The 27,575-nt window shown below is 36.9% G+C and overlaps 1 protein-coding gene across 4 annotated transcripts in view; it reads left to right on the top strand.

Moving 5' to 3' along the window:
- Nucleotides 1–16,856, top strand: part of RPAP3 (RNA polymerase II associated protein 3) — a 30,141-nt gene extending 13,285 nt beyond the window's left edge. For 2 of the 4 annotated variants that reach the window (XM_008513627.2, XM_070619468.1), the window contains exons 8-17: nucleotides 147–269; nucleotides 1,258–1,385; nucleotides 5,851–5,972; nucleotides 7,469–7,539; nucleotides 7,653–7,754; nucleotides 10,375–10,613; nucleotides 11,882–12,068; nucleotides 12,915–12,976; nucleotides 13,458–13,558; nucleotides 16,221–16,856. In XM_008513627.2, the coding sequence (XP_008511849.2) occupies nucleotides 147–269; nucleotides 1,258–1,385; nucleotides 5,851–5,972; nucleotides 7,469–7,539; nucleotides 7,653–7,754; nucleotides 10,375–10,613; nucleotides 11,882–12,068; nucleotides 12,915–12,976; nucleotides 13,458–13,558; nucleotides 16,221–16,306 (1,221 nt within the window). In that variant the 3' untranslated portion in view covers nucleotides 16,307–16,856. Of the gene's footprint in view, nucleotides 1–146; nucleotides 270–1,257; nucleotides 1,386–5,850; nucleotides 5,973–7,468; nucleotides 7,540–7,652; nucleotides 7,755–10,374; nucleotides 10,614–11,881; nucleotides 12,069–12,878; nucleotides 12,977–13,457; nucleotides 13,559–16,220 lie in introns of all 4 variants that reach the window. The other 2 variants (XM_008513625.2, XM_008513626.2) reach the window with 1 other exon arrangement.
- The last annotated feature ends 10,719 nt before the right edge of the window (nucleotides 16,857–27,575 follow it).

The raw sequence follows: 27,575 nt of genomic DNA, 5'->3' as shown, positions 1-27,575 counted from the left end.
GTTTGAATTAGAGTAAAAACTATTTCAATGATTAATTTGAAATATGGCAGAAATTCTAATATATTTGAGTAATTTAATATTTTAAGTCAAATATGTATGCATCTGGCATTACTTGTTTTATTTTCGCTGAGTGGTTTATCTCCTAGGCTTTGACATCCAAAGAAAATTCATGTCCAAAGGAAGCTGATATAATGATTAAGTCAACTGAAGGAGAGAGAAAAACTGAAGAGCAACGGAATAAGCTGCAGGCCATTTCAGAGAAAGATCGGGTAATCCAGAGGGATTCCAACATATACATGTTTTGCTGAGAGTTTACTCTTAGTTTCTTGTGTATCAGTTAAGTTTCTGTCTTCTTTAATAATATATTAAAATTCTTCTTCAGTAGGAATTGGAAATTAAATATACTAAAACATCTGGAGCCTACTAATTCAGAATTTAAGTAATCAATGACTTAATTTTTTAAAAAACATATTTAACTTTAGGGAACAAATTACTTTTGAGTGTTTTAACATATGTTTACCTAAAGATAGTTATAAATTAACATAGAAATAAATTAGAATTCATTCTTACTTATAATTTATCTTTTTTGTTAATCCACACGACTATTTCTGATCAAAATTTATTTAGAAATCCTGAGTTGAGACTTAATTTAATATATTTATAGCCCTTCATGGACCCACAGAGTATTCCTAATAAACACTTATGGAATGATTATTGATTGTACTATATATGACTTTTGACTATCAATAAATGTTACAATGAAATCTAGTATACCCATTCCAATACAGTTTAATTTATACTATGTTTAGGTATATTACTGTTACTGAAGAATGAGCTGTACGATTCTGGTGCTCTATTCTTTTACAAAAATTATTTGAGTTAAATTCTTTTGTACAGCTTCTAATATAACTTAAAGACTTTGTATAATATTTGGGCCCATATTTATTAAAATGTATTTTTAAATTTAAACTTTATATAATATTTAATTCGAAGAATAATGGTTAATACTGCAAAGTAATATAGTAGTATACATTTTTTTATTTTTAGTGCTGAATGGAGAATAACACTATTAAAAAAAAAAAAGACCCCAAATGAACAGATTCTAAAACATGTATCGTGGACTAGATATTTAAGAATTAAAATAGATTTTACTGATATAAGGTTGATGTGTATCCTTGTAGTGTCCCTAAGGTTTGAATTCAACTAATTATTTTGCATAGTTTTTGATTTTTCTCCATCTTCTCTCCAAAATGATAGGGGAATGGATTTTTCAAAGAGGGCAAATATGAAAGAGCAATTGAATGCTATACTCGAGGGATAGCAGCAGATGGCGCTAATGCCCTTCTTCCTGCTAACAGGGCAATGGCCTATCTGAAGATTCAGAAGTAAGTGTTAGTTACATTTGTTGCTTCTCAGGATGAAAATGAAATTTGCTGTAGATTGGCTTATTAGCTAAACAGTAAATGAAAATTTAATGTATTTACCCTTGAGCATTAAAGTTAAATGAGAGAGACAGAGTGTGTGTGTGTGTGTGTGTGTGTGTGTCTGTCTGTCTTAGTATCGGGCACATGGTACCTATTCAGTAAATGTTAGCCTCTTGTTAATGTTTTCCCATTTTTAATAGTTTGACAGTACACAGTTTAATACTTCGTTAATTGCTGTATGCTTTTTATTCTGAATTAGTGACTTAAAAATTCTTTATAACCTCAGAACCCTTTGGGCAAAGTCTTATCTTGAAGTATTTTATATATACATATATAACAAAAAGGAATTGCTGTCATTGAAACGGCTGGTGATCACATGTAAAACTAAAACTTGACCCTATGATATTAACCAGCTGTTTCTAGGTGTGCTCAGGGGTTTAAGGTGGACAATCAGCAGGATAATATCTGATGGCTGAAACTGTCTTAGACTTTTTTGTATCTCTTGTAATAATACTTTATACACTAGTCACAGAGTTAAACAAAAAACACCATAAATATTATAAATAGGAATTCTAAACTTTTTTGGTGCCGTGATCCCCGTGGCTGCATGGTGAGCCTGTCTCGGAATAATAGTTTTGAAAGCATAATTATATCTTTAGGATTACAAAGGAAACCAATTTTATTGAAATACAGTTCTGAAAGTATTAAAACTTGTGATATAGTGGTTTATGTACTTTTTCTAATTAACACTACAAAATTAGAAACATTTAAAATACAGGCAAGGCAAAGTTAAAAATCTTTTTTAAGGCATGTTAATGTGAAGGTTTGAATAGGGACACTAGAATTTGGGATAATCTGTGGCATATCTTCCATGTATTGATCAACTAATGAGTGTGGATAGAGAATACCCGAAAGCAATATAGGTGATTCCGTTACCAATGTGATAACATGTGACTTCACTCTTTGGCTCTGAGTGACTAGTAGGAGCAGAGTTGCCCAGTAGTTGGAGGAGCATCTCCAGACAGGGATACTATGATTGCATGCAAACAGTAGGTTAAATTACTACTGTAATTCTGAAATAGTGGTGAGCATAAACAACATTGTGAGAGATTTGTAGGAATTACAATGTGATATGAAAATATCTGATTTTTATTGGTGACAAACTCATAGATACTGCTTTCACTACTGTGGTTTGTTGTCTACATTTATAATTGAAAGAAAAGCTGAAGTTCATTTAAAAGTTAGTGAAAGTAAGGATGTAATATTTTTCCCATCCAGGTTTTCATACCTCTCAAAGGATCTCAGGTTAGGAACCCCTGTCATAGAAGTAAATTTTGGTTGTATATTTAACCTCATTTAAACTGATAGACACGGCTAGAGATATATTATTTTGATTAGTCAGAGTAAAGATCATTGCATGTCTTGCCAGCTTATGAAAATTCTGCTTTTTGCTCTTCAAGAATTGTATATTGATTTAAAAATTGTAAGGCCTGGATTCTTAGGTTTGACTAATGCCAAGAATATTACCTTCTAATAGGTGAGAGATTATGTCTACATTTATGAGAGCTTTATTTTATTGTATTAGTTTTATTGCTTTCGTTGATAATTAGATTAGTATGTTACAGCAAGCTGGCAGAGTATCTTTTAAATGAAAAGAACCATGCTACTCTTATTTGTTTCTTTTTCTGCTGTATCTTTTAGATTCACACTTAGTATCAGAAGTGTTCTTTGGAAACTTGTCAGATATTACAAACTAGATGAGGAACATAAAAAGGAGCAGTTTTCAAACTTGAATAAATCTTAGTTTAGGTAACCAGCCTGTAGCCTGAGTTCCTACAAATTCTGTCAAATTAGAGCTGTAGAGATTAATTGGTTGTGTGAAAGGTGAGAACCAGTAGTTCAGTCTTATCTCCTAGCTTGTGGGGTAACAGTAGGGAGTAGGAAGGAATAAATTTGCCTAGTTAGGTGAAGCAGGGTCTCTAGAGAATGAACATCATTTCTGGAGATGATAGTCGATGTTAGTAGTCGGCATCAGGGGGATCAGCAAGAAATCCTTGAGTTATACTAATGGATTGTCTGTGGCTGGCAATTTTCAGAAGTGTATGTCGGTAGATGCTTAGCTTCAGAAGGTCCGAAGAGGTAGTAAGCTATCAGAGATGGGGCCAGAAGTTTGGGGCAGCACTCAGGTCCTTTTGGTCAATAACAAATCTGGGTCTCCTTCTTAGAGGGAGTGGAGCATAGATGTAGAGATAGGATAAGAAAAAAGGGATCTAATAGTAGTAAATATTAGATCTTGGAAACAACATTGAGAGTTGGTCACAAAAATAAGGTAGACTCTTGCTTGCTAGAACTGGAACCAGAGCAAGACGTGATTTGGCAGAGGGTTCACTCAGTGCGGATTAGGGATGGGACTGCCACTAGATGGAGTAGAGCTAGGGCAGGTGGACCTAACAAAGTCAGAAGAAGAGGTTCAGGGGCTATGGAGTTAGGCAAGGATTATACTGTTTTCTGCATTCATGATCTTTATTATTTCCATTTTTGATTAGTGTGTCTTTTTTTCCCACCATCTAAAAGGTGTTTATAGATTGGATTTTTCTAAATCCTATTTATACTTGGAGTGCACAAGGGACACTTAACAATTTTAAAGGACTTAACGTGAGCGCATTGTCAGAAAATAATCATCTTCTACCTTTGTGGGAACTTCAGATTTTTAGAAAAATTGTTGGATTTTTTTCAGATGTGCAATGGAACATACTTTTGAATATGCACTTAAACTGGCTTCTAAACATTATCTTCCAAATTTTCTTTGAATTGACATTTTTGGAAGTTTTCTAACTTATTCTGATTTATTTTTAATTTATTCAGCAAACATTTATTGAGCTAAAATGTGTCAGGTGTTCTGGTAGGCACAGTGGCAGGTATTAAGTGTACAAATATTAAGGATACAGTTTTTAAGAAAGTTGATGTTTGGAGGGAAAGACGGAAAGGGAGGTCAATAATTATTTAAAATACACTGCAATAATGCTATGAGGGCCATATGCATGGGAGTACGTATAGGGTGGGAAGAACACTGTGGCAGACTGAGTCCAGACTGAAGAATTCGTGGAAGGCAACTTGAAGGAGTTTGGACCGAACTGAAGTCTAAAGGTGTACTATGAGTGAGTGAGGTGAAAAAAACAGGCTGAGTGTCCCAGTGCAGGCCCAAAGGCCCAAGAGTGGGAAAGTTCATGGTGCCTTCTGGAAAGGGCAAGTGGTCCATAGTATGGTTGTTATGCAGGGGATAGTGGCAGAGAGGCTGGAGAGTCAGGCAAGTCCCTGACTTTGTGCTCTGCCCAGGAGCTTGACTTTATCCTGAAAAGTGTGGCGGCCATGCAATCATCTTGAATGGGAGAATGATATAATCAGCCAAGTAGAAAATAGATCAGTAGGGGCATAGACACACACGTGTTCACGTAGACATGTTTGTTCTCTCTTGATGAAAAAGAATTAGGGAACTCATATTTTTCATTAGAAATTCTGATTTTGTGCACATGCGGTCTTGTTTTGAGGGTGGGTAGCATTCATTTAGGCCTTGGGGAGAGTGTCATCACAGAAGATTCTTTTGTTAAATATTTTTATTATGAAACATTTCATGAAAGTAGTATAATAAACCCCATGTTCCCAGTCATTAATTTTAACAAGCTATACCTTTTTTGTCATATTTAATTCAGCATTTTTTGCCCTGAATTACTGTAAAGCAGATTGCACTCATTATGACATTTTATCCCTAAAGAAAATTTCATATGTAACTACAATACCATTACGACACCAAATAAGTTCATAATAATTTGTTAACATCATTTCAATATATAGGAGAGTCTCAAGTTTTTGTTGTTTTTTTAGTTCTTAGCTCTTTGTCGTTGTAGAGTAGTCAGACTGAAATGATTGCTGGTTGCATGGCTGAATAGAATTTATGAACCATTAGATGATATGCTATCACAAATATAACAGTCCTAACTTTTTTGTGGGTTGGTTTTCCGTAGATGATGTATGCTATGGGTAAATATTAATAATATTAATTAATATTAATGAAGTTTATTAGACAATTAATGTCAGTTATAATCGTTAACGTAGTACCTATGCGTATTGCGGGTTGGAAGGGAGGTTGGCTGCAGCAGTGGCATTCTTTTGTCTGCTCTGCTCATATTTTACTGTCATTAATTCCATCCTTCCAGCAGACTCTTGACTTTCCTTTAATCTGGTACCATCTCCTTACCAGATGACTCTACGATTTGGTGAGAATGAAAAATAAAAAAAGTCTTTTCCCTCAAACACAGATTTGGGAGTTGATAATTGAAATTAAATGCATGCTTTTTACGTTAGAAACTCAGTTTATATGAAATTTTTCTGTTAGTTTTCCATTTGGTACTTTTATCATGTTTAATAGATATGAAGAGGCTGAAAAAGACTGCACACAAGCTATTTTTTTGGATGGCTCATATTCTAAAGCTTTTGCCAGAAGGGGAACTGCAAGAACATTTTTGGGAAAGTTAAATGAGGCCAAACAAGGTACGACTATTTTTATAACAACTATCACTCATCCTGATGATCCTCCCAAGTTAAAGAGGCAGGGAGTTGTGTAGCCTTCCCATCGTGGTTCAAGGATACAGAGTTTAGAGAAGTACATTTTTTTCACAGTTTACATCATGAATAGGTTTGCAGATTTGAAGGAATGCAGCTTCCACAGAGAGCCTGATTATCTTTTTCCTTTAATAGCATACAGTACAATCTGGGTAAATGCTAATCAAAATTAATGAAAAATGGGTAAGAAGGAAAAAGGCAAGAATGAAAGGGAAGGGAATCAAGAGCTGCAGGTAGAGAATAATGTGAGATCTGTAGTGATTGCCCTTTTTATTCTGGATTCTGGTTATTTGTTCTTTTATTTTTCCACGCTCTGTCTTAAGTGTTCATCCTATTAGTCTTTTTGAAGAACCAGCTTGGTTCTATTGTGTTTGTTTTCTTTTTCATTTCTTTCTGCTCTGTTTCCTTCCTTCAGTTTTCTTTTTTAATTTGCTCTTTTTCTAACTTCCTGACATCAATACTTAAGTAATTGATTTTCAGCCTTTCTGCTTTTCTGATAGGTGCTTAAATCTGGCAGTTTCTTCTTAAGCCTCGCTTTAGCTGCAGCCCGTGCATTTTGTTTTTAATGTGGTAAAATATACGTAACTCCAGGACTTTTTCATCATCCCATTCTGAAAACTCTATTCATTAGCAGTAACTGTCCATTCCCTCCTCTCTTCAGCCCCTGGTGGCCACCACTCTACTTTCTGTCTCTATGAATTGAGGTACTATTCTAGGTCCCTCATATGAGTAGAATGATAGGATATTTGTCTTTTTTTTTTTTTTCAAAGATTTTATTTTTTTCCTTTTTCTCCCCAAAGCCCCCCAGTACATAGTTGTATATTCTTCATTGTGGGTCCTTCTAGTTGTGGCATGTGGGACGCTGCCTCAGCGTGGTTTGATGAGCAGTGCCATGTTCGCGCCCAGGATTCGAACCAACGAAACACTGGGCCGCCTGCAGCAGAGTGCGCGAGCTTAACCACTTGGCCACGGGGTCAGCTCCAGGATATTTGTCCTTTTGTGTCTTTGCTTATTTTACTTCATGCAATATCTTCAGGGTTCATCCTTGTTGTAGCATGTGTCAGAATTTGATTCCTTTTTAAGCTTGAATAATATTCCGTTATATAGACTTCTCTTAGATTCTTACATTTGGTGAGTTGCCCTGTCGTGTGTTAATAGTGTGAGCTTTGTTCAGTTACATGACTCTGGGCCTCAGTTGTATCATCTGTAAAGTGGGATCACAGTGAGGGTTATGTGAGAATTCATGTAAAGCAACTAGCACTAGCACTCGTAGTAAACACAAGTTCTTATTATTGCTCATCTGTTTCCTAGCATCCTGAGTAAAACTTCTTGAGATAATCATTGCTCATTAACTAGATGTATCGTGTCTTGAACTCCCTCCAATATTTTCACTAATATACTGTATTTTTAAAAATTCACTTTAGATTTTGAAACTGTTTTACTTCTGGAACCTGGAAATAAGCAAGCAGCAACTGAACTTGCCAAAATTAAAAAGGTAATGTATTCTTTTCACCAAAACGTGGCCTCATTTTCTGAAATAGAAACATATTTATTGCCTAGTTAACTTGAAAATATTTTGATAGTCATAGTTACAAATTTATTTTCAAGGAATTAATTGATAAAGGACACTGGGATGATGTCTTTCTTGATTCTACACAAAGGCAAAATGTGATAAAACCCATTGATAATCCACCTCATCTTGGATCAACTGTAAGTAAAGCACTTTTCTGTTCTTTGATTTTTTCCCTTGCTATTTAAATATCAGTGTTATATTAATAAGACTTGGAAAAAAACTATTGAATTAATAAACTCTTGAAAGAATTGTTGAAAGCTCTTCCTGGTGCCATTTTTAGAATTTTTAAAAAATATTTCTTAGGATGATTGATGTTTAAAATGGGGGAAAATTCAGCTATTTAGAGTTCTGGGGTAACTTTTTAAGTGACTATTTTAATTTAAAACTACGAATTTAAATATTGCTCCATATTTTCTGATATTAAAGGAATTTCAAGGAGTTTTACATTCGTAATAATTATTTTTTATTTCTATTGTTACCATTCTTATTTGAGATCGGAGTTCTATTACAATACCATCTAGTATGGAGTTAGAGCTACAATCAGCATGTAAGGCCAAAATCTAGTGTAGGCAAAATTATCCTTAAAAATAGACATCGCACATTGTTTTTGGTATGTCGTACTGTTTTTCATTAAGTCCAGCAAAGCCAGTTGTTTTCCTGCAATATTGGAACAGAAAGAGTAGCTGGCATGAGTTTAGCAATTTGTTTTGTGCTGAACCTTTAAAGTTGAATTCATTTAAAGCAAATATATATATATGATGTGACTGGCAATTTCTAACGTTTACACAGTATTATATATATAAATTATGCAATATAAAATATGTACAGAAAAGTACACAGGACAAATTAAGATGTTAAGAATATTTATAAAGTGCACACCCATGACACCACCACCAGGTCAGAAAATTGAAAGGCATCAGCCCCCAAAATCTCCATGTGTTCCTCCCTCTGATCATGATCCTGTCCCTGTCCCCTGGGTGTAACTGTTATGCATGGATGATGCTTTGAGAGAAGTATCCATTTTATAAGGAAGTCAGAGCAGATATTTTTATTCTCCTTTTACAAAGGGAAAGTGAGGCAAAGAAAGTTTGTTTTTCTAAGTTCATATTTCAGATTAGTAGCAGATAGAGGATTCTTTAGTTTAATGCTTTTCCAGTGTTCTTACTGTGACTTCATACTTGGACTTTCTGAAACAATACTAGTTTCAGGTGTTTCATGTGCCAGGCATAAATCTAGTTGCTTTTGCACATAATATTCATTTTCATACGTTATATTCACTTGTTATTATTCTGTTCTTTTCAATAAAGGTGATTAAATGTTTGTGTGATTTAAACTTTTAAATCTTTGTAAGACTTCACAGAAATTAATTCACTTCACGAGTTTAAAAAAGCCTTTGTCAGACTTTGCTGTCCATAATTATAAAGATATTGCCATATAGTAAATCAGATATCTGTATAATGTCCCATGGCCAGTACACCCTAAGCAGCTTTTATAAATTTGTTGGGTTCTTTTCTCCCTCACCTTAAAAATCAATTTGTGTTGACAGTTGTGAAAAAGCAACATGTCATTTCCCCATTCCCCTCAACCATCACTAGCTCTTAGTACCCGCTGGTCTACACTTAACAGAGACATCTATTAGGAAATTCATGAATTAGGATCATGTTTACAAATTTGTTGTCAGTGAAAGGATTTGGTTTTAAATGGGACTGCATTGATTTCATTCAATAATGATTGCCTGTCAGAAATGGTGGTCTATTTTTTAACACTAACACATGTTCATCCTTGGTATCTTGATAGAAAACTGTTGCTGATCATAGTTCTCAGCAAAACAAAGACCTTAGTTTAACATGATTTTCCTTTAAATTAAAGCTGCTAACAGGATTCTGTTAACAAATTTACTAATAGCTTTTTTATTTATTCATTCATCCAGTAACACTCAGTTGTTACTGCTAGGTTTTATCTTAGTTATATTAATAGATATCTGGTTTTAATGTTGAATTTAAGATATATGTTGAAGGTTTTCATATTTACAACTTTTTGACTTAAAATTCAACTGTTAGTTGGAATGAACACTTGAGTATATTGAAGAAAGTTTTTTATTAAACATAAGAGTACTATATCTAAACTTAAGAAGAAATTGAAAATGTTTGACACTTGTAATGATTCAAATAAACAGTGAATGCCATTTATTTTATTAGGTTAAAAACCATTATGGTTAAATCTTACCAACTTTGTGAATATTGTTTGGCAGATCTTTAATCCTAGGCTGGTTTATCCAGCTGCTACACACTTAGAGAATGTACTTAGGTTTTAATTTAGTCTGTTTCATACAGAAAGCTGGCTATTGCCTGGCTTTGCTCTGTTTGCCTTCTGTTAGCCCACAATACTGTTGTTGGTTTGGTCATATTTTTTCTTGGGTTTGTTGCCTCTTGGACTCCTTGACATGCCACAGAAGTCCCTTTGTAAGATGTCTTTAAGCAACCTTTCAGGCTTTGTCTCCAGCACTCCTCCCCTTGCACCAGCCCTCCTGGACTTCTCACCTTTCCGCTGACTGTGCTGTACCTTTCCGCATTGCTGTTCATCTTTTTACTCTTTGTTATCTCAGACAGGGTATGACTCCTAAGTCTGTCTGGCCATCAAATTGAATTTACTTATAACTGGGATATTGGCTATAAGAACACTGCAACTTTTAATTTGTGACCCTAAAATAAGAAACCTTTATATGTTGATTTAAAGAATTGATTTTAATTGTTTTAGAAACCACTCAAGAAGGTTACTATTGAAGAAACTGGTAATTTGATAGAGACTGTTGAAGTGCCGGAAAGCAGTACTGTTGCTGCTGCTCTGGAGAGTGATCCCACTAATCTAGCAGGTGTAATAGCAACCACAGGCGCTGCAGCTAAGAATTCGAGCCAAGATGACCTTTTGCCCACAAGTGATTTTCCAAAAGCAAAAGTATTGAAAATAGAAGAAATTAGTGATGCTTCAGGCCCACAGTGAGTAGAAATAGTCTTATTTGATGCTTATCCAGAATGCTAATAATTCCACTAGAAAGTTGATATTACTGATGAGACTTGTGGTTTATACTCAGATCACCATAAGTTTTTGAACTGCTTAACTTCATGTTCTAGTTTTTCTTTTTTTATTTGTACTTAACCGTAAGAGAGGTTTTGCTTAAGGAATGATCACCATTCCTTTACTGTAGTAGGGAATTTAGAGGTAAGAAAGTATTTTAAACAAGTTGATTTTGTACATTTTGTTTTCTAGAACTTCAGTGTCTATGTTTCACTTTTTCAATTCAGCAGAAATTTTTAATTTTCTAAAAGGAAGCTTCATAAAAAATGTAGACTATAGGCATTATCCTTATTCTAGCCATTAATATTTGAAATTATTTGTGGGCTTTTTAAATTTTGTTTGGAATTTTTAAAAATAGTCATGTGTTTCCTTAATGATGAGACTATAAAAGATGCAGACTAATTAGGTTTATTTGGGGGTACTGAAACTTTGTTTATATATTCTTGTGTTGCCACTCAACAATCCTGAGTTTTTTTTTTAACTTTGAATTTTAGTAGTAGTTCTATTTAAAGTGATAGTATGGATTATGGGAAAACATTAACTAGGTAGATTTTTTTGTATGTGTATGAGAAAGATTGGCCCTGAGCTAATATCTTTTGTCAATCTTCCTCTTTTTATTTGAGGAAGATTGTCACTGAGCTAACATATGTGCCAGTCTTCCTCTATTTTATTGGGATGCCACCACAGCGTGGCTTGATGAGCTGTGCTAGGTCCACACCTCAGATCTGAAACTTTGAATCCTGGGCTGCTGAAGTGGAGCATGTGCGCTTAACCAGTACCCAACTGGCATGGCCCAGGTTTTTTTTAAAGGAGGAAGCACTTCTTTCCTCTTGGAGTGTCTTTCTTGAAGCTGTGATGGTTGAGGTTTCTGAAAGCCTGAGTCAGTGTGGTGTAGTAACGCAGCGCGTGGAAATGGTGTGCTTCCTAAGGTGGCCGGGCTGATCGCAGCCCGACATGAGAGCAGTCCTTACAGAGCCAGCACGCGAGCGTTTGCAAGGGTGGGATCTGTCTTTCCAAAAATGTACGCAGATTATCAGCTGAAAGAACTCACTACTTGCAGAATATAAAGAGAAAATACAATATTAATAAAGTCAGAAATTTAAAAATCTTTATTTATGTTTCCCTGTATAAGCTTTGACTATTTGTGGTCCTTTTCTCATTTTTGACTGACGCCTCTAAAATATTTCAGACCTCGGATCAATTTGAAACAGGATGTGTGCCAGTCTTTCAGTGAGAAGATTTCTATCGAAGTAGACAAAACACCTGCTCAGTTTACCACAACTGTTCTTCCTCAAGTTCCTGCAAACTCATTTCAGCTTGAATCTGATTTCAGACAACTGAAAAATTCTCCAGAAATGTTGTATCAGTATTTGAAGGTAAGAAAGAGGAAGCTGGTAGTTCTGTTGTAAGTAAGAGGTCAAAGAACTTCTTTTGTCACTGTGTAATAATTGTGCTATATTTGGTTTTTGTACAATATGATTGTAGAAAATGCTCTTATCCTCTGCCTGATGTCACTTGGCCAGATCTTTTTAAGTATTTGCGACCAAAGAACTTTTGGAAATAGATTCTGTGTTAAATTCTGTTGTCTAAAATAAGTTAATCTGATTTCATATATTATAACAAGCTTAATTCTTCATCCTTCAACATGGGGAAAGGAGCTAAAATACGTTGAGTGCCTTCTGTGTTTGCCAAGAGTGCTTGCAATATTTAGGCAGTCATTCTCCTGAAAATGAGCTTTTATTTGCTCCAAGAAAAAGAATCAAAGCATATGAAATTTACCAAATAATGGATTTTAGCATTGTCTTTTTCAAGTGTAGTTACAGTAATCTCTTACAATTATGCAGTATACAATTACTTCCAAATACGTTATCTCATGTAATTCTATTTTTAAATTCTCTAGTTATTTTTATTGCTCCTTAAGAGCTTTCTCAATTATCCTCTCTTAGGTTGTGTACATCTCTCTGTTAGTAATATTTTTCTCTGACTTGAACAGAGTGATTATTTTTCAGTTCCTCTTTCATTCTTCTATCATAATTACATTTCATTGTAACCCCATTATTATTCATTAAGTACTAATGCATAGTAGTTATTCTTTCCTGTATTCACCTAAGCAGTTCTTATGTAAATTACTTGTGGTATGTAAATGTTGCCATAATTTAATTTTTTAACTCTATATTTTTCCCAAGCAAATTGAACCATCCTTGTATCCTACGTTGTTTCAGAAAAATCTAGATCCAGATGTATTCAACCAAATCATTAAAATTCTGCATGACTTTTACATTGAGTAAGTTAAATATTTTTAGTTATACTTTCATGTTATAGTGCTATGCTATTTCTAGTGATTTGGGGAATTTATTCTCTTTAATATCATATTATTACCTTCTATATAATAAAATTAGCTCTCTAGTAAATTTTACTGTTGTGGAAGTTGTAAAGATACAACAAGTACAAACAATAACAAGAGAAGTGATTAAGTAGGGGGAAAAGGACTTTAACGTGTTTTTAGAGAAAGGTAGAGTTTGTAAGTGACAAGTATTATAACAGATTAATAGCATCTCTGCTAAACCTCACATTTAAGAATATTATAATTTCTTGAATTAACTTGAATTCATAAATTTCTTCATTTGGGCAGTAAAATATAGACAGGATCTAGGGAAAAAAGGTAAATGAAGACCTTATTTGTATATAACTAGAAATATTTTATTAGTAAACAGAATTAAATGAGCTACTTTTATTTGATCATTTGTTTTATATTTGAATTTTAGGAAAGAAAAGCCATCACTCATCTTTGAAATCTTACAAAGACTTTCTGAACTAAAAAGATTTGATATGGCAGTGATGTTTATGTCAGAACCTGAGAGAAAAAGTAAGTTTTGTGAAGAAAGCTTTACCATATCTCTTTATTCGTGCATGTTCCTTTATTTATTCAACAAATAATAGCAAACATTTATTGAATGTTTACTATGTACAAGGTACATATACTTAAATTAATTACAATTAAGTTAGTTAAATTGAATTACCATCAATTAAAATTAGATTTTTTAATCCCGACAATAACATTATAAGGTAGGTATAATTATCATTACTCTTTTACAAAGGAGGAAACTGAGGCATATAGTGGTGAGGCCAGACCCAGGATTTAAACTTGGGCAGTCTGGCTGTACAGTCTGGGCTGTTCTACTTGAAAATGCAGTAATGATGTAATGGTTGGATCCCTGCCATCGTGGAACTGGTAAAGGGTTCTTGCCACAGCAGTATGTGAATGGGTGTGAGCCATGGGAGGTCTGTCTCCTTCTGTGAGAGCTGATGTCCTTGAGTTTGTTAGATTTGAGCTGAATCCTCGAAGGAGTACTGGAGTCAGTTAGATGAACTGGGTAGGGAAGGATTTTAGACCGCGGGAATGATGTGTGCAGAGGTTCTGAGGCAGGAAAGAGCAAACTGAGTTCGTAAAATTAAAAGAAGTGCAGTGTGGCTGGATTGTAGAGTTAAGGGTAGCAAGTGACAGTTGATTAGAAGAATTTAGATTCCTTATTTATTTCTACATCTCAGTCTTTGGCATAAAGTGTCATTTTTGGGAAACCTTAATTTAAGCAAAATCAAACTATGCAGAAACTTCACTTACTCAGAGTTTCAGGTTATACTTTAAGGAAAAAGAGAAAAATCATTAGAATATAAGATTACCAGTTTTTTAGTTTTAAAAATGGCAAAAACTCAGGGTACCATTTTCAGATACCTCCTGGACTAAACATACTTTGGCCTCCTTTTCTTATGTCTCATTATGTTTCTAATAGCAACATTGAATTAGTCTGAATTACTAAGAAAAATAGTATTTACATTTTACTTAGGGAAGTAGACATGTAGTTTAGAGACATTTTTAATAGAGTTTAAACCAAAAGAAGTTTCTGCTTTATCTTTAATCAAAAAACAGTCCCTACAATTCCTTGAAAAATATTGCTCTTTCTTCTTACTATTCTGATCTTACCTTCTGCCACCTTTTTCAATCACTCCGCCCGCCACACTGACTTTGCTTTTTTTAATACTCCAAACTGCCAAACTTCTTTTGGCCTCAGGGGCTTTGCATTTGGCTGCTCCCCCAGCTTAAAATATCGTCCTGCATGTCTTCACCTTGCCTGCTTCCTCACTTCATTCAGTTTCCAGCTGACAGTCACCACCTCAAAGACACCTTTCCTCACCAGACCTGCTCAGAGTAACTGCCTGCCTCTCATTCTCTCTTCTTACCCTGCTTTATTTTTCTTCATAATGCATAACTAGCTGACAGTATTTCAAGTATTTATTATTTCCCTCTCCCTAATAGAATGAAAGCTCCATGAGAGCAGTAACTACCTGCCTTGTTCCCTAGGCCTCAGGGTGTGGAACAGTGCTTAGTACATAATAACCTCTTGAACAAATGAATTTCTCGGCACTATAATGTGATAAGTTCAAGTGTATTCAAAGAATGTGAGTTGGTCTTCTAACTGGCCTACTAACCATACTGTCTTTGTTGGATCACCACTGTCAGCTCAGTCAAACATGGGAATTACCTAGAATGATTCCTGGCATGCAACTAAGCATTCACTAAATATTAGTTATCTTTTGTTATTGCCATTATCGTTAACAATTCTTAGCTGCTTTTAATGTTGAGAAACATATGAACTATAACAGTGTTTTCCATAGTGTTGAGTGTGGACCACTCAGTGGTATGAAAAATAAAGATTTACATGACTGACTCATAGGTAAATCTTTTTTTAACTTTTTTTTTTTGCTGAGGAAGATTAGCCCTGAACTAACATCTCTTGCCAGTCTTCCTCTTTTGTTTGCTTGAGAAAGATTGTCCCTGAGCTAATATCTGTGCCAGTATTCCTCCATTTTATATGTGGGTTGCCACCACAGCATGACTGACAAGTGCTGTGGGTCTGTGCCTGAACCTGTGAATCCAGGCTGCTGAAGTGGAGTGCACCAAACTTAACTACTATGCCACAGGGCCAGCCCCTTTTTTTAACTTTTAATAGTTATATGTTTTATTTTACTATATGTTATAAAAGTGTATAACTAGCTCATCAAAAATGATTTTGTAGGTGTTATTGCTAATTTTCAATTTATAGTAGCAATATAAAATTTTCTTTTAAAATAAAATGATTTAAATTTGAAAAACAGTTGAAATATTAATCAAGTAAAAGTACACTTGTTACACAGATAGGACAGAAATCTTTAAGGTAGTATATAATGAATTAAGCTTAATTAATTAAGCTTAAACTATTAATGTCAAGATTAATGTCATTGAGAATGTAGGGGAAATTTTCACTACTAAAGCAATGTAATTCTGGTAAGAAACATTGGGTTGCTGTATAATTTTGTACTCTCAGGTTGGCTTTTTAAATATCTGAGTTAGAATTTATAAATAATCCTAATAATTATTGCTTTAATATGTAAAATGTTTTTATTTGACAGGTCTGATCACTCCCTTTAAGATTTGTTTTACTTAGTTTTTAAGAAAATGGAGATTAAAATGAATTTTTTTTCTTTTTCAGTTGCACATGTATTATTCAATCACATAGACAAATCAGGATTGAACGATAATTCTGTTGAAGAACTCAAGAAAAGATATGGGGGTTAATTTCCATTTTTACTGAAATTATTCTTTGACTTTCATATGTAAATTTTTTTCTACTGAAAATAAAGTGTTTTGTTGTGCTTTTGAAGCAAACGAAATCTTACAGGAAAGGACGTCTGGACATGAGTTAACTAACTATAAAGTGAATTGTGATTTAACTAGTGAGAAGTTACTTAAGTGAACTATTTATGTCTTTCTGAAAATAAAAATATAAATAATGAGATATACTTGATTAAAGATCAGTATTTTGTTTTATAAGTCATTTAAAATGTTAGATTAGGTATATTCTTCAGTGGATCCTAGTGTTATATTATTTTTATATTTTCATGAGTTTTTGTAACCATGTGACAAGGTTGCTTCATTAGCATATGCATAAAGTTGTATGGTATATTGGGAGTTCACTAGATACCTAAATTGTTTCTTTGTAAAACTTTTTCATATCGTTGTGTCAGTTCACTAACGTAAGATTATTTAGTTGCAGGATATGTGTTTTTGGTATTTATGTTGAAAGGAGATTTTTAATTAAACTTTTTAAATAGGGTAATTCAAGTCACTGCATCGAGTCACTGCATCCTTAACTTTTAATGCTGCATTTTTTTTTCCCTCATGATATCCATGTTATGTGTCAACTAAAGGCAGATAATCTAAAGCAAGCTGTAAAAATTTTAAAAACTAATAATGCTTAAAGTAGTATTTAGTGTGTAGCGTATGTGGTGTGTGTGTGTGTGGTGTCTGTAAACTTTTGAAAGCTAGTATTTTGCTCATGCTTGTTCTGCATAGTACCTTACAGTCCTTTGAATGTCGTTAGGTGCTCAGTTGATATTTATAATATTTAATTGAATTTGACAAGAATCAATTTTAGTAAATGTTTAAAGTAGCAGCCTAGCAAATTTTGGGTATCCTGTAAATGTTGCTAAAACCAACTTAATTTTAGAGGCTATCAAGTTGTTAAAGTGTTAGATCACCATCCTATAGCTGCTATCAGCATCAATTAGACGGTCAAATTTAAGACTTATTTTATACTGTTGGTAATTTTTGTTGCACCATACATGTTATTATGCTTACAATTGCTTGAGGAATAATCATAATCTATTTACAAAGATAATTTCCCCAGTTCATGGTATAAATTATTGAAATGATCATACTTTGTATAGCCTTAGTGTTTTACAATACACTTAGGATAGTTTATTAATATTATACATTACTGAGTGTATTGTCTCATGGTATATGAACAATGAAATTTAGCCTTTTGTGTATAATTTATACATAAGCTCTATGTATTGAATTTTGAATGATTTGAATTTTCTCAAGTCATTCATAAGGAGGTGGTTTTGATGTGCAGACAGGCATTCTAAAGGCGAAAAAGTTGTTTCACATGTTTTCTTATGTGATTCTTAGAAGAAACTTACAAGATAGTCAGGGCAGGTAGTGTTATTGCTGTTTTTCACATAAGGAGACTCAAGAGAGTAAATGTTTCCATGATTATAGAGCTAAAAAATAGCAGAGCATGTTCAGAACGTGGTATCTTTTCTTAATGCACAGCTATTTGACTACTCAAAGCTGCAATATGTGTGTTGTGTTTCCCCTCTAGAGACTGTGTACTGAAAAAGTATAGATCCCAAGATTTACTTTAGAATGTGCGTGTAAATGTTTTTTTAATGTTAGCCTGTTTTCTCCCAGAGACAGTTTCATGCAATGGTTAAGACGAAGGCTCTGGGGTCAGACTTGTCATGTTTGAGTTCTGGCTCCATCCTTCCCTGGGGCCTTGGACCAGTCACATTTCTGTGCTTTGGTTTCCTGATGTGTAGAATGGGTGTACTAATGGTTTCTACCTCCCTGGATGATAGTGAGAATTAAAGGAGTGGACACATTCCAAAAAAAGGGAATGTGTCCTTTATTTGGAACAGGGCCAGATGTATAGTTAGCACATCCTAAGCTACTGTTGTTATTATTTTTACGATTATCTTCATTTCCTAAAAGTTGTTGGGATAAAGTACAGTCTTTAGGGAATGTCATATTGTTGCCTTACTGCAAAATAGCACGGTGGTAAATAGAGTCATTTTGAGTCAAATGACCCGAGTGTACATCCTGTTGCCCTTGACTACCTTGTGACTTTGGCTACATTGCTCAGTCTCTTTAAGCCTCAGTTTCCTCTTATATAAAATTAGAATAGTAAGTGCCTACTTGAGAAGTTCTTGGAAAGATTAAGTCTGCTAATACCTGTAAGCATTTAATACATTGTCACATAGTACTCAGTTATTTTTGTTAAAAATAATAGTAATATTAATTGATGTAAAGACACAAAAGCAGAACTTTCCCAGGTGATCGCTTTCTAAAAATCTAGTTATTCACTGTTAGTATGAATCTTCTTACTTGATAGCAACATTTAGATCATAACCATTTTTGCATTATTGACAAAAACACCATGCCTCCCATTTATTGGCTTCTTCCCAGTCTTTTATTTGCACTAAGTTAAGTAAATTGATAGAGTATACCCAAGTACAATTTCAATGCTTCATGCTAATACATTTGAGAAAGATTTTACTCCCAAGCTGCAGATCCATTATCTGTTAACAGAAGGCATTTTCGAACCCAGTACCAAGCCTCAGTTTACCTTTTTACAGTTTTTTTCTTGATGTTTGACCTTTATCAGAGTTCTATTTAAAATAACATTAAAAAATTTAATGTTAATGAAACTTTTGTTTGATTCATTCTTTTAGCAGCTTAAGTATTTATTGAGTCCACATATAATGCAGGCACTGTTAGGCACTGGAAGTACAAAATGAACAAAGTAAATATGGATTCTGTCCTCACAAAGCTTAAAGTGGAGTGGGGGATACAAGTCAACAAGGTGATAAATGCTGTGACAGGTAATCCAGGGGATCACGGGAAATAGCAGAAAGAGCAGATGCAGAATACAAGACATGTTTGAGAACTTCAGGTTTAGTTTGGAGCATGGAGTGGGAGCATACAGTGGTAGGAAATGAAGCTGGAGGAGAAAGTAAGGTAGAGATCGTAGAGAATTAGACTATTCACAACTTTTTCAGAGTAATCACTTGAAAAGCAGAAGAAAAATGAGGCTGTACATGGTATGGATGATCCCCAAATCAGTTTGATTATATTTTGTCAAATAATAATTTGGAGGGCAACACAAGAACTTGATTAGAAATCCTTTTTAACAGGGTTGTTTATTGAACTTATCTAGGTTTAACAATTCACTGATTACCCGTCAACATGAGGGTGGGTAGCCTCGCTTTAATTTAGCTCTAACAGCAGCCCGGCCGGCTCTAAGACTTGTGACAAGATTCATGACATCTTTTATACAGCAGTCCTTGTACCCTCCTAATTCTAACCTGGTAGTGGTGAGGAGTCAGAATTCCGTGTGTTCCCTCCTCTGATGATGGCTGCTCCTGAAGTAGGAGCAGCTTGAGTATCTGGAATCCTGCCTTAGCTGCTGCTTACTGAGGAGTTTGCAACTCAGCAAAAAGGGCTTCTGGGTAATTTTATTTAATAAATGTTTACTACATATGTTTCAGAATGTCCTTATTTATAGTAGAAAGACAAAACAAACACACCTCCACTAAGAAGAAAAACAAGGCCTGTGTGTGTGTGAAGCCCTGCCCTGGTTTCCCACTGGATGCAGCTCTGGAGGGGACTGCGTTAGCAGTGCCGAGGGCCTGCAGAGGGCTTGGGCTCTTTGTTCCCCTGGGCCTTCCCTATCCCAGGATCTGGGGCGATGGGCAGCATATCTAAGAAGATGCTCCTTCAGTTTGTGTGAGTTCTCTGATCCCAACCAGCCGAACACAGGCAAGGTATGAGGTGGTTGATTTCCTTGTGTCATCAGTCCTGGGCTTTTGAGGCATCGGGCGCTGTGTTGATAGCTGCAAAGCCAACATGACTGTGAGTGATGAAAGGCTTGATGGAGGGGTGTGACTGAGATTCTGGAACTGGAGATGTGGGGCATTGATAGGGAAGGTTGCATGGAGGAGGTGGGCCTGAGTGGGCCTAGAAGGGTGGGTTGGGTGGAGGAGCTGTGAGTTACAGATGGAGAGCAAAACGGCAGAATGGAAAGTGCTGTGACAGCAATTCTTGAGACGCAGTAAGACCCAGTCCTGTTCCCTCAGGAGAGATCTCGGGGGGAACAGTAGTAGAGTATCATTTGGTTTGTCTCCTGGAGAATCATATTTTATATGATGATAATGCAGCATTTAAACTTTGTGCTTTTGAGATCACAGGGAGCAGATAGTCACACAGTTGACGTAGACAAGACTAAATGTTTAGGCCTCAATAGAACCCTTCTTTTGGTTTATTATCTCTTCAGGGAATAGTGTAAATGAAGAAGATAGGCCTGACTTTCAGCAGGTCTATTTTAACCTACTACTTACTACTCACTTTATTGACTGACATTTAAAATCGCCAAAGCTGGTGAACACACTGATGATGACCCTGAGGCTGATGGTCGAGGAAAATGTAGTTTCATAAAACTAGGGGCATCCTTTGGGTGGTGTGGGGCAGGTGAAATCAGGACAAAATGAGCAGATTACTAAAGGCGAGGTATAGGCCATAAGAAATATTGAGAAGTATGTAAAAATGTTATCAATAATAAAAGATTCTCAGCTGTTAAGCAGCTACTGGAATGCATCAAACGTTCTGACCCCTGGTCTGGCTCGCGCTCAGTCATGAGTGTCTCGCGGCAGTTGCTTCCCGCCTCAGGATAGAGACGGATCTGAGCAGAGTGGGCACTTGATGAACGTTCACTGAATGAGGGGTGAGTCCAGCTCGAGACAGTCAGCGCTGTGTATTGTCCACGAACACCAGGCAAAGTGATTCTGAATTAATTTACTCTTTCAAGAGGAGACTTTAAAAATAGCCGCTCTGTAGCCAGAGTAGTGGAAACACACGAGGGTAGATGACTCAGTCATCCCACTGGTCATGTATCAGAATGGAATTTGCAGTACTGTTCAGAATACGTCTGGAACTTGGTCCCAAGAATCGGAGCTGTAGTAGAAGATAGAGTTTTATTTGTAATGTGCTCTGTGCTTTATAGTTTTCTTGATAATTGATCTTATTTGACCCTTGAAACTTTCCAGTGAGATATCTCAGGCAACTGTTAGGAAAACAGAGATCTGGGTAAATTACTTGCACAAAGTCATGCGAATAGTGACATTACTCAGAACTCTGTGTTGGTTCCAGAAGCCTTTACCAGGTCCCCTCTCATGGAATCCAGTAATGATGCAGACTTCACTGAGTCAACTCTTAGCACCACAAACCATTGAGTGTGGGTTCAACAGGAACTGAAATTAGTCTGCGTATCAGTAGCATTACAAACATGAAATGTGTTTTCAAGAGATGACTTCCAAAGCATATTACTTGGCACATAAGATGAAGTTGTTAAGTATTTGCTGAATGATGAATGAATGAATGAATTCAAGCACTATAGAATGAGATGAAGTATCCAGATGAAGAAGAGCCTTTTCAGTTTGGCTCCAGGAACTTGCCTAAATGTTTAGAGTCTTTTCATCATCAGTGGGGATTATTTTAATTCTTTTTTTACAGGCTTGTGTTCAGAGTGCTCTTCCCTGCCCCAGATGGTTTTTGAATACTAAATGAGTGTGGAAAGGGAATAGGAATTTTCTGTTTCTCATGCGGAACTCATAACAGTTCCAGCAGCCTTAGTGATCATATTAGCTAACATTTATCTGCACTCTGTTGTGCTAGGCACTGTGCCAGGGGCTTTGTGAATATCATCTCACTTAATCCTGGACACAGCCCAGAGAGACAGGTTGTCCTGTGAAGCTGGGAGACAAGCAGAGATTAGTCTGTTAGACACTCTTCCTTCTCTGCTACAGTCACTGCTGAACAATCCGCATGATAACAAAAGCAGGATAGCTGGCGAAGCAGGCTGGCAGCTGGCATTTCTTTGGTTTTACTGCAACCCACTGGATCTTCAGAAAATAGCATGTACATGGGCAGGAAGCATGCTGATAGGAATCAAAATGAAAGTGAATTTTAATTTCTTAGCAAGATTTTGGCTTTTCAGTATCTGTAGAAGTCTCCTTCCAGCACGTACAACAAAAGCAAAAGTGTAATCTTTGATCGTGTTTTCCAGTGTTGAAACCTGGGGGAGGAGACAGTGAAAGGAGGGAGCGTGGCCAACACAATTTGTTATGGCAGGTCTTGCATGAATTCTTTAGTTTGTTCAATCAACCACAGGCATGTCCTGGAGGCCTCCTCTGCGCCTGTCACCGTGGTGGTTGGCTTGGTTAGTTGGCACACAGGAAAGGACGTTAGTGTTTATTTGGGCCCTCCTGTGTATGAGCCATTGGATTCACTCTGTTCTGGCTATAGTTGCCTGACATCCCTGGCCATGGTCACACAGGAAGGCCGTGAGGTCCAGACAGGGAGCACACCTCAAAGTCGGTGCCCAGCCATGGCTGCGTCAGAAGTTCCATCTTCCTATACCAAGCACAGCCCCCTGTACTAGTGTGTCACAAGGTCTATCTAAGGGCTCGGAGGGTATCTGTTGGGGGCATTCTTCCCCCTTTTCAGTATTTTAGTGCATGGGATCTGGATCTAAAATAAGTATCAGACTGGACTTTGAAGAGGGAGAGATTTCACAAAAATGCAGTGAGAAAGAAGTGTGCAGAAATATCTGTACGTCCTTGGTATGGAGAGGGGGGAGGGGTGTGTGTGTGTGTGTGTGTGTGTGTGTGTGTGTGTGTGTGTGTCTGTGTGGTCAGAAATGGCTAAGAGTCTGTATATGACCTTCAGGTCTGTTTTAACTACTGGCATACAGAGAGACCCATTTCTCTTATTTGCCTGCCTCCCAGTTTCCGTCATCAATAAATTGTTTTGATGTTTACTTTATGGAGTCCATTTAAGTAATAAAATATGGTGATTTTGGTATTTATTCTCACTGGGATAATTGAATATGTATGTTCTGTAACATCAGAGCAAAAGCTATAACAACTATGAAGTCAAGGCAGATCCTGAATTATGGTAAAGTAGTGTATTTGTAATGGCAAAAAACCAATTGAGACCAAGTTGTCATAGTTTTGTGGTCGTTGATTTGATAGTCCAAAGATTATACCATGTTCAGTCCTCTCTTTTCCACTCTTTGTACCAAGCCTTTTGTGAGTACCAAACATCCTTGAGTTCTTTGTTATGAGTTACTGCTCACTGGGCATGTGTTAGCTTTTTAGGATGGCGAGAGGACCAAAGCAAAGGACTCACCTATTTATTACCTGGCAATAAATAGAGATGATTGATGAGCCAGTCTGTTTCTCCAGCTAAAGTTGCCGCTGACCTGATTTTAGCTCTAAGAGCCTACAGTTCAAGACCCAGGGCAGTATTATCCCTAGAGTCTGGTGATGGTGGAAGCTATGTTGGTTGTAGACTTGATGTGTCCTTAGCTCTGGCCCTGGATTAGAGAGCCACGAGAATTTCCAGGGGGCCCCGTTGCCAAATACATCTCCCCACTGGCTTGCTGCAATGTGTGCAAAACCTATCCTCTTGCAGACACAAACATTTTTACCCCTGCCCAGGCATTATTATAATTTGAAAGGGGTAATATATGAGCTAACTGGTCCATTAGCAGAGATGATTTTATCTAATAAAACCCATACCACCCTCGTTATTTGAAGAGGAGGATTCTGAAGGAGTCTAAAGGCAGGCCTTGGGAGGCCAAAGCCAATGTGGGGTTTAGAGTAATCCAGAAGTGAGAAGGGTGATCTGACTGGGGAGATGGATGGAGCCCCGCCTCCTCCCACTGGCGCAGAGCTTTGCCTGAGTGGGACCTGGAGACACTGAGGTCCCAGTCTCACAGCTTGACGTAAATATCTGTGGGTCTCCAGGGTGGGCATTCTCCTGAGGTGGTTCAGTGCTGGGCCCTCATAAGTTACAGCTCTGGTTACTGTTATCTCAGTAATAACTAGATTGAGGTTTGTGGAGGGTGAGGTTCAGTAGGATGCTGTGAGGCGGCCCCCATCTGCCTCAGCCCTACTGCAAACCAAATAGCAAGGCCATCTGAAGCCCCCAGTATGCAGAATCCAGAGAGATTAGCAGATTCTAATTGACTTATCTACCTGTCACCGGTATATCCTCATGGGCTCCAGCTCTAGGGTGTCATTCATCCTTTTGATACCTCAAAACATAGCCTGAGTCTCCTTGTGTCACTGGAGATATCAGTCTTTTATTGGGTCCAAGAAATGCCCACCCTCCCCTCTCCCCCCCGGGGAGTGTTGCATGAGCACAAATCCATCCTGAGTCTTCCTTGTCAGTGTTTTTGGGACGGCTGCCGCAGGCTTTCCTGCTGTGCCCGTTTCATAGCTTCTCCAGGCTTCTGCTCCTCCCCAGGCCTGCTTAACCCCAAGTGTGGGTACAGGCCCCCTGCTAACCTCCCAAGCACAGGTGGTACTAGAAGGCAGAGTTTAACAAAACGTTACCCAGTACTTGAGGATGCCATCAGAGCATTAGAGGACAGAAAAGAGAAGAGGCGTCCCTGCTCCTGGAGCCCACGGCTTTTTTGCATGGTGCCCCTCAGGTCCAGAATTCTCCTCTACCACTTGGCCTAAGCCGATGAAGCAAAAACCAGGTACGCTCCTCTCACAATCTCTGCAGCAGTTCACTGCTCTCCATGAAGACGGATGCTACCTTCGAAGGCTCAGAATCTCAGTCTGCAGCCTCCCTACAGGCACTTGGTTACCGCTGCTCTTGGGACTTCTCCGAAAGAGCAGGTAGGCATTTACCTTAGATCTGCTGGACCAAAACACAAATCATGTTTCCTAGAACAACGGGAGAATCTTCCCAAAGGAAAAAGAAAATCCGGTAAACATACAGGAATGCAGAAAATGCTTGTGATTCCCCAAATCTTGGCTTTAATCTTTTTTTTTTTTTGGTCTTGTGTTGTACTTAGGATTTGATTTGCCCTTTTTGCTCACCTTATCACCTTCTTTTCCATCCAAGAAAGCCCCATTTGGGTAATCAGTCAGAATGTTCAGACTGGGTGTGTAGTGTGTAAGTAACATTTAGCCCTTGTGTCTGAAACATTACACAGTCAGGCTGCCCTGCGTTTGTCATCTCCTTTTTCGTCACACTTGGTGTGTCGTTGCATTTGAGAGAGCAGAGCGGAGCAAAGAACTCTTCACTAACCAAACACAGGACAACATTCGCCACCAGAGAATTTTGAATCCAGGCCTGGTAGAAATTCAGAAAACGAGAAAATCGTATAAGGGAATGAGGCTCTTTCGGTGAGCTTGCAAGATCCTGTTAACAGGTCAAATCAACTAGCTGTAAATGACTGGAATTCAGGACTAAGATTTTAATTACTATAGTGATCAATACTGATTTTAGTTACATTATCCTTAACACGTGTTAGAAGGAAAGCAAAGAGTCTCATTTTCATGTGTAATTACTTTGCATAGACCTGCTTTGACTTGGAGCTGTTATTACTGTCATTTTTTAAGGGGCTGCATTATTAACTTTGATCCAGGAGATGGCAGTGTGCTTTTCATTTTGGGACTCTGACCTGGAATCTTAACAACATCCTACTCCCGTAGCTGTCGTGTATAACAGGGTGATGCGTTGTGAAATCCATGACGTAATGTGTTCATTCATCTACTACATTAAAACATTAATTAAAAAAATTGAACCTGAATTATAGGAATGAGGTCATATTGTAAATTCATAAAATTAATCTGCTTATTTTTGTCAAATATTGAACACAATACTGTACTAGATATTCAGTGGATAAAATAGAAATATAAAATGCCATCATTGCCCTAAGAAGCTTCAAACGTAGATGTAGACTCATGGGCTAATGAAAATGAAACAGAAGACAGTCATGTTAAATGAATTAGAAGTTAAGAGAAAGGAGAGACTACTGTGGTGTGACATCAGCAAGAGGACTTCTCAGAGGGAGGTGGTAATCAAAGCGATGGGTAGGGATTTCTGGATAAACATGGTGGATTAAGCACATTCATTTTTCTTCCCTTCTCTCCTCAGATCCCACTAAAATAATAGTAAAGGATTACAAATGAATAAATCATAAACAGCAAAAAGCAAGGCAACAGGGCATTAGGAAATGAGATAATTCATTTTAGAAAGATGAAGGTGGAGGGAGCTACAGAGAGGATTTCCATGAAGGAGCATAAAGAAGGTGTTACAGGCTGACTTGTGCTCCTCCAAAATTCATAGGTTGAAGTGCTAACGCCTAATGTCTCAGAATGTGACTGTATTTGGAGATAGGGTCTTTAAAGAGATAACAAAGTTAAAGTGAAGTCATTAGGGTGAGCCTAATCTAATATGATTGTTGTCCTCATAAGGAAGAGATTAGGACACGCACAGAGGGAAGACCATGTGAAGACACGGGGAAGAGATGGCTATCTGCAAGCCAAGGAGAGACTCCTGCAGAAGGAACAAGCCCTGCTGACACCTTGATCCCAGACTTCTAGCCTCCAGAATTGTGAGAAAATTAATTTCTGTTGCTTAAGCTGCATAGTCTGTGGCACTATGTTGTGGCAGCCCTGGCAAACGAGTACAGAAGATGCTCTACATTCCAGCACCCTGAGAAGCTCTGGGCTAGGGGACAACAGCTACAGTAAAGGGTGGTGTCTATCATTAATTTTGGGAAATTCTCAGTCACTATTGCTTCAAGTATTTCTTCTGTTCCTTTCTTCTCCTTCTGGTCTTCCTATTACATGTATGTCACACCTTTTGTAATTGTCCTACAGTTCTTGAATATTGTGTTCTGTCTTTTTCATTCTCTTTTCTCTTTGCATTTCGGTTGTGGAAGCTTCGTGTGCTAGATTTAGGTCTCTGATCGATTTTGAGTTAATTTTTGTGAAAATTCCACTGGCCAGATCTCCCAGAATTATGCTGAAGAAGAGTGATGAAAGTGAACGCCCTTGCCTTGTTCCTGATCTCAGGGGCAAGCATTCTGTCTTTCACCATTAAGCAGAATGCTAGTTGTTGTAGTTTTGTTTGTAAATACTCTTTATCAAGTTGAGAAAAGCCCCTGTTTCTATTTTTATGAGAATTGTTTTTTTTGTCAAGAATGGATGTTAAATTTTTTCAACGGCTTTTTCTGCACTGATTGATAAGATCGTGTGATTTTTTTCCACTAGCCTTTTTATATGGTGGATTACATTGATTGATTTTCAAATACTGAACTAGCCTTGCATCCCTGGAGTAAACCCCACTGGGTCATGGTAGGAATTCTTTTTGTATAATGCTGAATTCTATTTGCTAAGAATTTGTTAAGGATCTTTTACAT

This window comes from Equus przewalskii, chromosome 5, assembly GCF_037783145.1.
Source record: "Equus przewalskii isolate Varuska chromosome 5, EquPr2, whole genome shotgun sequence".
Lineage (NCBI taxonomy): Eukaryota > Metazoa > Chordata > Mammalia > Perissodactyla > Equidae > Equus > Equus przewalskii.
The sequence above is the reverse complement of the archived record's forward strand: the minus strand, read 5'-3'. Positions and strand labels throughout refer to the sequence as shown.